The 13,017-nt window shown below is 35.5% G+C and overlaps 1 protein-coding gene across 1 annotated transcript in view; it reads right to left on the bottom strand.

The window, feature by feature from the left end:
* The window catches only part of LOC145268358 (synergin gamma-like), a 171,221-nt gene that overhangs the window by 95,717 nt on the left and 62,487 nt on the right, over positions 1-13,017 (bottom strand). Inside the window, exons 8-10 of the mRNA XM_080123890.1 lie at positions 6,822-7,011; positions 4,116-4,278; positions 1,700-1,991 (exon numbers count right to left, since the gene is read on the bottom strand). Of these exons, the coding sequence (XP_079980016.1) occupies positions 1,700-1,991; positions 4,116-4,278; positions 6,822-7,011 (645 nt within the window). The remainder of the gene's footprint in view (positions 1-1,699; positions 1,992-4,115; positions 4,279-6,821; positions 7,012-13,017) is intronic.

Raw genomic sequence — 13,017 nt, forward strand, 5'->3', positions numbered from 1 at the left:
TCACAAGTATAACAAAAAAAAAAAGAAGCAAAACAACAAAACACAAATTCCAACATATTCTACAAATATTAATTGTACAGTGGATGTGTGTGTGACACACTCAACCCTCTGAATGTTAAGGTTCACATCTACGTTCCGTCAAAGCTGTGTTTGTTAAGTGATGTCAGCTGGTCTTGATATATCCTGAGCCATGAGCTACTGTATCCAACTCACAGCTGTCCTTAACAATCAGAAACTCCAGATGGTCTGCAAACTGCCACATCTAAAACTGCCCGTAGACTAACTCTAAATATATCTACCTCTATGTTTGGTCTTTTGTGTGCCACAATTTGACTAATAATCCTATTTTAGTTACCTTTTATGTAGCTTGGTGAACAAATTCCTATACCTGTGTTCTGTTGATAAACTTGTTTCCTCTTTTTGTTATATTTTTTTTCCTCTTTTTTATCCTTAACACTTAGAAGGAAACATCGCTAGTCTCAAATGTTCATTCCAACTACTGGGTTGGTCCAACTAAAATTTTGTATGGATCTTCTTTATGATAAGGTGCAGCAGACTAGGGATTATGGTATATGTTTGATGCACATTTAACAGATTAATAGGGGTTAGTGTTTAATGCAAAAGTGAGCAAACATTAAGCCACATTCAACCATCAATTTGGCATAAAGCATTCAATCTATGTTAACAGGCAATGACTTTTGCTCGTTTTGAAAAAAAATCTAGTAGTTGTGGCACATAGATGTCATCAGCCATAAAAAATATTCAAATATAAATTAGAACAAATTCATTGAGGACATTGCAAAGGCTGTAGTAAGGAAGGTTGGTTCCCTCTATCGAGCTAGAAAGCTATTCACACCCGAAAGTATCCTGTACCTCTACAAAGCCACCATTCGCCCTTGCATAGAATATTGTTGCCACATCTGGGCTGGTGTATCTACCATGGATCTCTTGCTCTTGGGTAGGGTCCAAAACAGAGTCTCCAATCTAATAGGTCTCGCTTTGTCAACTAAGCTTTAACCCCTGTCCGTTCGCCAGAATATTGCATCTCTGTGCCTGTTTTACAAATATTTTAATGGAATGTGCTCTGATGAACTTGTTGCATTTATCCCCCCCCCTCCCAAATGTACATACCCCCAACAAACCTGCTTATCAACAAAATCACACCCCTTCACTATTGAGGTCCCTAAATGCCAGAAAGCTTTTTACTCTAATAGTTTCTTCCCTCGAACAGCTAAACTTTGGAATTCCCTTCCTGCTACCTGCTTTTCTGACTGTACTGATATGCAGAAGTTTAAATGCAAAGTAAACAAACATCTTGTTAATCTTTACTACACATGGGCCCAAATAGTAGCCCCTTACGTTCAAGTGGCGATATGCCTTGTTAGGGGTGAACGTGAGTAAAACAAAAAAAACAAAAAAACTTACAAATATCTTGCAAGTTTGAATAATTGTTGAGTTATCTCTCTGTTTCTTGAGATTGTTTTCAATTCATCACTTGTCAGATACTTGTAAAACTTGATTTTTTATTTAAAAATACAACTGCTTCATCAGTTTACATATTTTTTTTGGAATATGATATTTTCTTTTGATTATGTATATGTACATCATACAGATTTGTCATTTTTTGTCTTTTGATATGGGAGGAGGAATTTTGCACTAGAACCAAATTGATAGGTAGAACAACAAAGAAAATACTCACCAAAAGTAGTTTCCAAAGTTGGTCGTGGTGAAGTTGCATATTGCACAGGACCCATCGTCATACTTGTTGAAGGTAGAGGATGCTGCGGCATCCCAGGGCATGCAGGTGGCATCTCTTGTGGGAGAGATGGTCGAGGTGGGACCATTATATGTGGTGAAGGAACAGCACTTGTTGGGCAAGTTTGTGATAGGCCTGGTGGAGTCAATATATTTGCAGGGGCTTGGTTGAAGTAAGGGACTGGGGGAGAGTGTAACTGTTTGAGAATTTCAATTGAAGGAACTCCTTGGTTGTTCTGCATAAAGATTTAAAAATAGAGACACCTTACTAGGATCAAAAGAATCAACAAAAACAAAATATCTAAGCATAGATTATAGACCCAAATACATATATTATAAACTACATCAGGTCCAAATATACAATCTACTTTACATATTAATATATGGACAGGCACAAGTCATCAAATGCATACCTACACATACATGCATAACTTATAAACGTTTAGATAACTATAGTGTGACTATTTTGATCACCATTCTGAAAACAATCTCAAGAAAAAAAGGGAAATAACTGAATAATTCAAACTTGCAAGAATTTTCTTGTAGTACTTTCAAATTCCCATTAATTCGTTAAAATTTTATTTTGTTTATAAAAAATAAAACTACTTGATCAATTTATGCAATTTTTGGAATATGATATTTTTGTTTTGTCACGTGTATGTACTTCATACAGACTTTTCTTTATTTTTTTTATTTATATTAGAGGAATTCTTGATAAGAACTGCATAAACTAAGTTGAACACAAGCTTTTATGTCAGTGTACATATGGTGGCAGCATATGAGTAGTCTGGAGACCTTCCATATAAGATGTCTCCAGAAGATCATTGATATCACACGGAGGGGCAAAGTGCTGCTCACAGGTGTTGGAAAGGGCAGGCAGCTGCAGTGTGGAGTCTATCATGATCCAATGCCAACTAAGGCGGCTGGGACACATCATTCGAATGCTCAGCCAAAAACTACCATGTAGAATTCTGTGGTCAAATACTCCAAGGCTGACAGTGTCAGTGGGCAGAGCAAGCGTTTCAAAGACCACATCAAGAGATTCCTGAAAAAAATGTCGAATAGATCTCTCTTAACATAAGAGGAACTTGCTTCCTACCAAAATCTCTAGCGCTCCCTCTGCTCACAAGAAGTGGACCATATTGAAATGCAGCAAATACAGGACAATACAGTGAAGCGTGCAAAGAGGCATGCTCGCCAGGCCATCCGTTTCACCAAGCACCTCCTTCACATGCCCGATCTGTGATAGACATAGAGAGGACCTACCTCAGAAATGGGCAAGAATCTCTCGGCAGTCGGGTTAGGGTTAGGGTAAGGGTTAGGCTGAAAGACAAAAAAAAGAGGCCCAAGATGCCGGCTGTTGTCTTTTAAAGCCTCCGGTCACGCGTACATTTCTAGCAATCTCGTATGGTATATGCAAATTAGGTACGCCCGAAAGATTATAAAAAAATCGAGTCGCTGGGAGGAGTGGGAGAAGCGTTTAAGACATGGGAATAGAGAACGTCGACGTGTATCTCGTGTTGTGAACAACAAACTCTACTCGACTCAACTTGTGACTAGCGAACCTCTGCTTGATGTTTTAGCCAAAAAGTTTTGTTGCTTTGCGTTAGACAAAGACTTCTGGATACAGTGACCATACCTATGGGTCCAGGACTGGACTATTTAAACATCAGCAGACTCACAAGAAGATTGTCATCATTGGATAACAATTGACAACCAAGAAGAAGTGTACATATACGTATATGTTTGTATGTATATGTGTGTGGTTGTGTATTACTATGTTTTTGGACGTGTGCGTATATGTACATGAAATCATATCAAGGTCTTGTATTTGTATAGCAAATCACTTGTTTTCAATTGCATATGCAGACAGAAACACCACAAACGAAATATAGAATTTGCTTTTATATTTGCCTCTTGTTCAAAATTCCCTCTATATAAAAACAAAAAATACAAAAAAAAATCTATATAATATATGTACTAATGATGGATTTTTTTTTTTTCGAAAAATCATGTAAATTGATCAAGTAGTTTTATTTTTATAAAGAAAATCATTTTTAAGTGATTAATTATTGAGTTACCCCCACCCCTTTTTTTTTTTTTTTTTTTTTAGATAGTTTTAAAAATGGTGGACTAAGCAGCCGCTCATCTGTTACTCATAAAATTTGATTTTCTTATTTAAAAATAAAATTAATTGATCAATTTACGTGATATTTTGGAATATGTTTTCATTTCAACACGTATATGTGCATAATACAATTTTTTTAAAACCTTTCTTTTTTAATATAAGGGGAATTCTGGAAAAGGACCTTAATTTTTTGTGCTATAAATTATAATATCTTTAATAATATATAATATACCTGGGCAATAGCAATCAATGTTAACATAAAATACATCTCGGGTTTCATAAGTTGTCCTGGGGTTGTCATATTGCACACTTCCCAAATTTCCCGAAGTGTTTGTCGAGGTAGTCCACTCAGTAGCAAGATTGGGTAGAGCCGATCAGTTAGAATACAGTCATTTCTAAAATTTAAAAAAAAAAAAAAGCACACACACACAAGAAAATATAAATTAAAGAAGCAGACTATATTGTAAGAATAGGAAATTTTATTCAATAATATTGTGATCAACTCTTACTGATAAGAGAGAACCTAAAAAATTAATAAAATCTGTCATCAGTTTATCATGTGTTAGGCAACTTTTATAAATTGACTTTCAAACTAACCTATCTCTAGATAGGGCTTTATTCCTCTTTCTCTAAAGTCCATTCTTATATGTTCTTCACATTTTCCCCTGTGAGCTGAACCTGCTATTTCAACTGTTCTACATCTACTATCCAAGAACTCATCCATTCTTTCAATATGACCATACCATCAAAGTCTCCTGTTCTGCACACATTGCCCTATACCATCCAGATTTAATCTGCTTCTGTGTTCAGATATAGGATTGTTTTTATGATTTGCATTACATATCCACCATATTATTCGGATATCATTTCTCTCCATACAACGCAATCTCTCTCTCTCTCTCTCTCTACACACACACACACATATATATATATATATATATATATATATATATATATATATAGTAGATATTTAATAATTATTATAGTAAAAAAAAAAAAAATTATTATATATATATATATATATATATACACACACACACACACACAGAGGGTGAGCCAAAAATAGGTGGATAGATTTTTGAATAGGTTTCCAAGTTTTACGATTCTGATTTTTTTTTTTTTTACTGTCCACCTTCTTTTAGCTCACCCTGTATATGTATGTGTAAAATTTTGTTGAAAATTCAAAGACTCACGTTTTCATCTTTATAACCTTTGTTTATTTCCTGGATTTTTTTCCATTACAGCTGTTTCATTAGTGGGTAGGCAATTTTACGATTTATGTGTCCATAAACATATCCTGTCCCCACCAACTTCTTCACATGTTTATCCATTAGATTTTTACAACAAACATGCTGAACATCGTATTCGGGTAAAAAGATTTCCAAGCTAATTATTATTAGTTTTAATGTCAATTTTACATGTTAACATGTATTGGGCCACTTTTAGAAATTGACTTCCAAAATAACCGATCTCTGCCCAGGCTTCATTTATCTTTCTTTCAAGTCCATTTTTATCACATCCTCTCATGTTTTCCTTGGCTTACCTTGTGAATGGAGCCCTGCACACCTCACTTGTTCTACATCTAATTACCCAAAAACTATCATCTATTTTTTTCAATGTGACCATACCATCATAATCTCCTGTTCTGCATTCATCTCCCCATACTATACAGATTTAATAATTCTTTTGAGGTCACATTATACATCCTTAGTATTATTTGCACATCACTGAAAGGTGGGCGTTTTGCCTATTGATTCAATTACAGTTTCTACAGTAGAACCTGTCTAAGCCTAACTCCAATCTTCTTCTTTTTTTTTTCTATTTATCTAATATATAATGTATCAACATCAGCAAAACGGATCACAGGTCGTTTAGTAATAATTAGATTATAGAATGATTTAATTCAATAAAAGCAGAAGGCACCTTAGTTACCATGAGGAGAAAAAGTGATAGCTACACATCTTATCATTCCCATGGCATTTCTCTCCATGCAACACATGTCTTCAACCATCACTGGCCAGATTTTACTTCCAAGCATCATCATACTGTGTACACATGTCTGATAGTCTCTTTCCTTGTCGGACATTCTTAATGCTTTGATGGTTAGTAATGGTGGATGTTCATTCCTAACTCACTCCATCCATTCCTAACTTTTGCAATCAGAGTAGCACCTGCTCCATCCTGTACTCCAATGCTGTCATCAAGATAACAAAACTTCTCAACAACCTCAATAACTTCACCATCCATGCATATACTTTCTCCATATAAGTTTTCATCCAACTCCATCGACTTACATGTCTTGCACACCAATCGGTCATCCTCTCAACCTACCAGTAATTCTTCAAGACTGCTATTAATAAAGCATAATATATAATGCATCAACATCATTATCTCCTCTTCCCACCATGTCGAAGATTAGCAAAGCCGCCATGCTTAACTTGATTTCACATGCAAGTTTGTTTGGTATTAAACTTATTGCGTAAAAGAGAAAAACTGATGAACCCTAAGAATACCCTATATACCAATTTTCAAGTCTGTAGATCAAAAATCTGTTGAGTATATAGGTTGAGAGTTGTCCATACACATTCCACTTTCATAGATATATAGACTATAACAGGCAATTATTTACTGCTACCTGCGTCTTAAAATAGTTATATAATACGAACAAACATCTTGCCGCTTAACTCCCCACAGTCCCGAACTGCAGCTCCTTACATTCTAAGTGGCAATATGCCTTGTTTGGGGTGAAAAATGTTGCAAATCATACACTTTATTTACAAAAAGAAAAAGTGTCCAGATTTACTTGCCTCCTAATGAGGGCAAAACTGTTTTTTTTTTTTCAATGTAGGGAAAATCCAGCTCCCAAGAAGTGGTACTCTGGATGGAAACAAAAATAAAAATGGCCTCAATCACAAAGAAAAGTGTTGTAATGGCTTACGTAGAAGATGCTTCATATACTTGTCGATAAACATGGGGAAGTTGGTCATCATCGATATAGCACCAAGCCGGGAGGGGTTGAAATGGTCCACATGTATATTGTGATGCAGTCGGTGTAGTACTTCCACTAGTAGCTAATTGTTGCGGCTGATGAGGACACGTACAGTCTTGTACAGGTAACTGACTTTGTTCTGAAATGAAACAAAAAGCATGAAAGATTAGTTTGTTTGTTTGTTTGTTCTGTTTTACGGCATATCAACCACTTTGGGGTCATTTAATGCCGAAAGGTTCGTTATGTTGTGTTAAATATTGGTTTGTTCTTCTTAAGGTTTTTCTTTTTTTTTGGGGGGGGGGGTCTTTCCTTATATTTTTGAGTATATTTTAGTTTCTTTCAGAAAATTGATAATTTTTTGGGGATCAATCTTGTTTAATATTGTTTTCAGATTTTTTTCTTGGTAATACTTTGTTCGGATTTGTTCAAGGTCAATGCAGTTTGTCAGTATATGGTGTATTGTGTAGGGTTCTTGACACGTTATACAGTTTGGTGTCTCCTCCCCTTTTAGTAGATGTGAGTGGGTGATGTGAGTGTGACCTATTCGCAGTCTGGTCATTACTACCTCTTCCTTTCTTGTTAACTTTTTGGTGTTTCTCGTTCCAATATTTGGTGTTATTTGGAATAGTTTGTTTTTGGTGCATGAGCTCCAGTTTTCTTGCCATTTTCTCTTCAAAAATGTGTTTATTTTAGTCTTTAGGTCTGTATAGGGGATTTTTCCACTTATGTGGTTTTGTTGCAGAGTTTCCTTTGCTGCCTTATCTGCTTGTTCATTCATGTATATGCCGATATGGCTTGGTATCCAGCAAAAGATAATGTTTTTTTTCATGGTTATGGCATCTATTTTGTTTAGCAATTTTGTAATAAGTGGGTTTGTCATTTTATTTTCTTTTAGAGATATGAGTATTGAAAGTGAGTCAGTAAATATGATATATTTTTGATGGTCATCATTGGTTATTATATTCAGTGCCGAATCTATGGCTGTTGCTTCTGCGCTGAAAATAGAAGATTCGTTTGGGAGCCTTTTCTTTAGTTTTATTTTTTTGTGGATGGCTGCGCATCCTACTTTATCTCCATCTTTTGATCCGTCAGTGTAAATTTGTGTATATTCTTTGTATGTATTCTGGATGATAAGTAGTTCTTCATGGAAGGTTGATGGGTGGGTTTTCGTTTTGGGATATTTATTTAATTTTAATATTATGTGTGGTTGTTTGATCATCCAGGGTGGAGTTTTTGATTTGTTATATTTATGTATTTTTGTAATGTCCATTTGGGCTTCTGTGAGAAGGTTTTTTATCCGGAGGCTGTAGGGCTTGATGATATTTTCTTTCTTGTTGAAGAGATGTGTGTATTGTGGGTGGAGGGTACATTGGTATGCAGGATTTGTTGGACACGATACCAGCTTTAGGTAATATTGTAGCGCTAACTTCTGTCGTCTTAGAATCAGTGGAGGCTCATGGGCCTCTATATAGAGGCTTTCTACTGGAGAGGTTCTAAATGCTCCCAAGGCTAATCTTAATCCTTGATGATGGATTGTATTTAGTTCTTTTATGTAGGACTTCCTTGCTGCTCCATAGATGAAGCATCCATAGTCCATTTTAGATCTGATTAGAGTTTGGTATAATTTCAATAATGTGACTTTGTCTGCACCCCAATCGGTGTGTGCTAGGACTTTGATCAATTGCATTGTCTTTTGGCATTTTGCTTTTAAATATTTTATATGCGGTATAAAGTTCAATTTTTTATCGAATATAATACCTAAATATTTATGTTGGTCGGTGAGTGGGATGTTCTTGTTATCCAGTTTCAGGTTGGGGTCGTGGTGGAATTTTCGTAATTTGCAAAAGTGGATGCATTTAGTTTTTTCCTCTGAGAATGTAAATCCATTTTCTATGGCCCATTTGTTTATTTTATTCAGACAGAGTTGTAGTTTGCGTTCGGCTGTTTGTATATATTTAGATTGGTAGTATATAAGTAGGTCGTCCACGTATAGGGCGTTTTCAATTCCTGGGTCTATGTTTTTTATGATATTGTTTATTTTAATGTTGAAGAGGGTGACAGACAGGATACTGCCTTGGGGGACCCCCATTTCTTGATCTTTTTGGACTGAATAAGTGTTGTCCATCCGTACTTGGAAGTTTCTATTTGTTAAGAAATTTCTGATAATTTCTGGCATTCTACCCCTAAGTCCTAGTTCATACAGGTCTTTTTGGATTCCGTATTTCCAAGCGGTGTCATACGCCTTTTGCATGTCAAAAAAAATTGCTATTAGATGTTCTTTTTTTGCAAATGCTTCTCTTATGCGTGTTTCCAGTTTTATTAAGTGATCGGTGGGGCTTCTATTTTTCCTGAAACCCGACTGGCTTTCTGTAATTAGATTTTTGCTTTCCAAGTACCAATTTAACCTTTCGTTAATCATTCTCTCAAAAGTTTTGCACAAACAACTAGTTAGTGCAATGGGTCGGTAGTTTGTTGGGTTTGTATGGTCTTTTTTTGGTTTGGGTATTGGGATTACTGTTGCCTGCTTCCAGTTTTTTGGAATGTTGTTAGTTATCCATATCTCATTGTAAATTTGTAATAAGTAGTCCAGTGATGGTTTTGGTAGTTTTTTGAGGAATTGATAATGGATCTCGTCGGGGCCGACTGCTGTATCGGGAGATTTGTTTATTGCCTCCTCTAGTTCTGCACTGTTGAATAATTGATTGTAGTTTTCTTCATTTTTTGATTTGAAGTTTATTTTTATTTTTTCTTCATTTTTCTTTATAGCTTGGAATTTTTTATTTTGGTTTTTTGATGATGAGTTCATTGAGAATTGTTCTGCTAATTTATTTGCGATATTTTGTTTGTCGGTAATCTTTGTGTTGTCGCATATAAGGTGTTTAATAGGGTTCTTTGTATTTTTTCCTGCTATTTTTCTGACCATCTCCCATACTTTTTTGGGTTTTGTGTTTTGATTAATTTTTGTTACATAGTCTTTCCACGAGTTCCGTTTTGATTCTTTGATAGTTTTCCGTGCTTTGGCTTTGCTGTTTTTATAGGTGTCCAAATTTTCTTTCGTTGGACTGTTTTTGAATTTCCTTAGGTTTGCACGTCTGGCTCTTATAGCTTCTTTGCATTCTTTATTGTACCAGGGTTTGTTATATTTTGTAGTAGTGGAACTTTTTGGTATGTTCTCCTCGGCTATTGTGAGTAGGGTGTTGCTGAAATATGTGATGTGTTCTAAGTCAGGATTCGCTTCAGGTATTAATCTGTATTGACATGTATTTTGGAAATTTTCCCAATTTGCCTTTTGTAAATTCCAGCGGGGTGTTTTGTCTTCTGGCTTGGGATTCTCGTTTTCTATTATGATTGGGAAGTGGTCACTTCCGCATGTATCCTTATGTGTTCTCCAGCTATAATCCATGTATATAGTTGGGTCACATAGTGTTATATCGATTGCTGATAGGGTTCCCGTTGGTGGGTGCATATATGTATTCTCTTTGTTGTTGAGTAGGCATAGATCATTTTGGTTAATTATTTTTTCTATGGTTTGGCCTCTTTTGTTGTTTTTTTTACTGCCCCACCATATATTGTGACTATTGAAGTCTCCCAACAGTAGAAAAGGTTTAGGTAGTTGTTTGATTATATTGTTTAATTCTGTTTCGTTTATTGTTTCATTTGGTGGTATATAGAGTGAGCATAGGGTTACTGTTTTGTGTAGTGTTGCAGTTATTGCAACAGCTTGCATATTTGTTTTTAAGTTCACTTTGCTGTGTGGAATGTTTTCGTTTATCAGTATTGATGATCCACCGGTGGCTTTGCATGATAATTTGTTTATGTGGTTGTATATTGAGTAGTGTTTTATGTTAATTTTGTCATTTTCTTTTAAGTGTGTTTCCTGTAGGCAAATTATTGCAGGACATAAGGATTTGATAAGTATTTGCATTTCTTCGATATTAATTTTTAATCCTCTTATGTTCCACTGTAGGATTTTGTTAGTCATGGTTTATATTTTCTTTTGGTTTTGGACTGTTGGTGTTTATGTCTACGTCCATAGTTTCGATGTTAGTTTGGGTGTTTCTTTTGGAAGTGGATGGTCTGTTTCTTGTTTCTGGTGAGAGGCTTTTTTTGGGTTTTGGTCTGGGACTTTTAGATTTACTTTGTCTTGACTGTCTTTTTTGGCTACCAGTTTCAACTAGTTCAAATTTATTTTCATTTTCAATTAATACTAATTCTGTTTTTTGTTTGTCATTTTGTTTTTGGGGGGTAGTTTTTTTGTTGTTCTGTTCTATTTCCATTTTTTCTGTTGTTGTGTGTTTATTTTTAACATCTGTTTTTGTCCTTGTTAGTGACTTGGATCTTTCACGTTTTGATAATTGAGGAGGTTTCATTTCTTTAGAGATTGATTCCTCAATATTGATGGAAGTTTTTCTGATTTCCTTTGTTTCGTTTTCTTTTATACTGGGTTGTTCGTTTCTGACTTTTATTTGGCTGTTAGAATTTATTTTCAGTTCTGATAAAAAAGATTTTAATTCTTCAAGTATGTTCTTTAGTTCTTTTGCTAGGTTTGCAATTTCTGGAGCAAGGTTTAGTTCATTGTAGTTGTACATTTTGTTTGCTTGTTGGGTTATTGTGGCATATGAGTTTTTGGTGCGATTTGTGACTTCTTTGCGGGCTTCTTGGAAGGTTATATTTTTTTGATATTTGATTGTTATTATTTCCTTCTCTTGCTTATATATTTTGCACTGTTTTGAGTGAGAGTGGTGCTCTTCTTGACAGTTTGTGCATTTGGTTTTATTTGGACAGTCTTCTTCATCGTGGTCTGGGTTTTTTTCACTGCAGTTTCCACATGTGAAGAATCTTAGACATTGGTCTTTATTATGTCCAAACTTTTGGCAGTTGTAGCATTGTAAAGGTTTTGGAATGTATTGTTCTATTTTCGTTCTTTCATAACCTATATTGATGGTCTCTGGTATTTGAGGATAATTGAATGTTAATATATAAGTGTTTGTATATATTACCTCTCCTTTTTTTTTAAATGTGATTCTTTTTACATCTGTGACCCCTTGGTTTTTTAGTTCTGTTTTGATTTCTTCTGTTGTGCAGACGGAGATTTCCTGGTTTTTTATGACTCCTTTGGAGTAGTTTAGTGTTTGGTGTGGATAAGCTTTGATGTTTGTTTCATGCAATTTTTGTAGTTGAAGTAGAGTTTTGGCCTGTTTTTTATTTTGTACTTCTACCAATATGGTACCATTCCTTAATTTTTTGACATTTTTAGGTGTTATTTTGCTTGATATTACCTTTTGGATAATGAAGGGTGACATTTTAGTTAACGGTATATTAGACGTTGCTTCTAGCACGATGAATCTTGGAAAGTTTGTATCTTCATTGTCGCTGTCAGAGTCTATTTCTGTGTGTGGTCTCTTGGATTTTTTGGCATTCATAATAATTTTTGAAAAATTCATCAGCCATGCTCCCCACCCTCCTCGGAGCCCCTTATGGGGAAGAACTATGAGGGGGTAAATCCCATTCGCCTCGGTTCTCCAGGGCTACATAGCTGGTATACTCAAACATGGGGAGGTTTCCAAGCATTCACAATATATGGTTATGCCCACCCAAGTATGGGATTTCCCTGTATTTTTATTATTCCTGATGGTTACCTTTTTCCCAGCTTGATTGACCCTTCAGCCATCGCTTATTAACTCAGTTTATTGTTTATGTTGAGTGTTAGTGTGTTTTTGTTTGGATTGTCTGAATTAGTGCTTGTCATGACCAACCGATTGATTGGATCGGGCCTATCCAACCTCCCGTCTAGCCTAGTAAGGGCCAAAGTGGTGTGTTGTAGTATCATGTTATTATTTCCTAGGCATGTTCCACTCAACCACCAGGATCCCGTTCTTAATGCATTACGGGTTGCCACCAACGGTCAACTGGTGGTCCCATTGAAGGATTTTTACCCTCTGCAGGGGGGCAGTTGGTATGTTCTATCGCCCTACCAACTAGGCAAAAAAAAAAAAAAAAAAAAAAAAAAAAAGGGGTGAGGAGGTGAAGGAAAAAGAAAACGAGGGAGGGGAAGGGGAGGAGAATGTTGTTTTTGTTTTTGTTTTCGCAGAACATGACTAAGTTTTGCAAAAGGGAATAAAAAAACAAAGACATCTATGTAGGT

This window comes from Euprymna scolopes, chromosome 43 (assembly GCF_053919585.1).
Source record: "Euprymna scolopes isolate OS-2025 chromosome 43, ASM5391958v1, whole genome shotgun sequence".
In the NCBI taxonomy this organism is placed as follows: Eukaryota; Metazoa; Mollusca; class Cephalopoda; order Sepiida; family Sepiolidae; genus Euprymna; species Euprymna scolopes.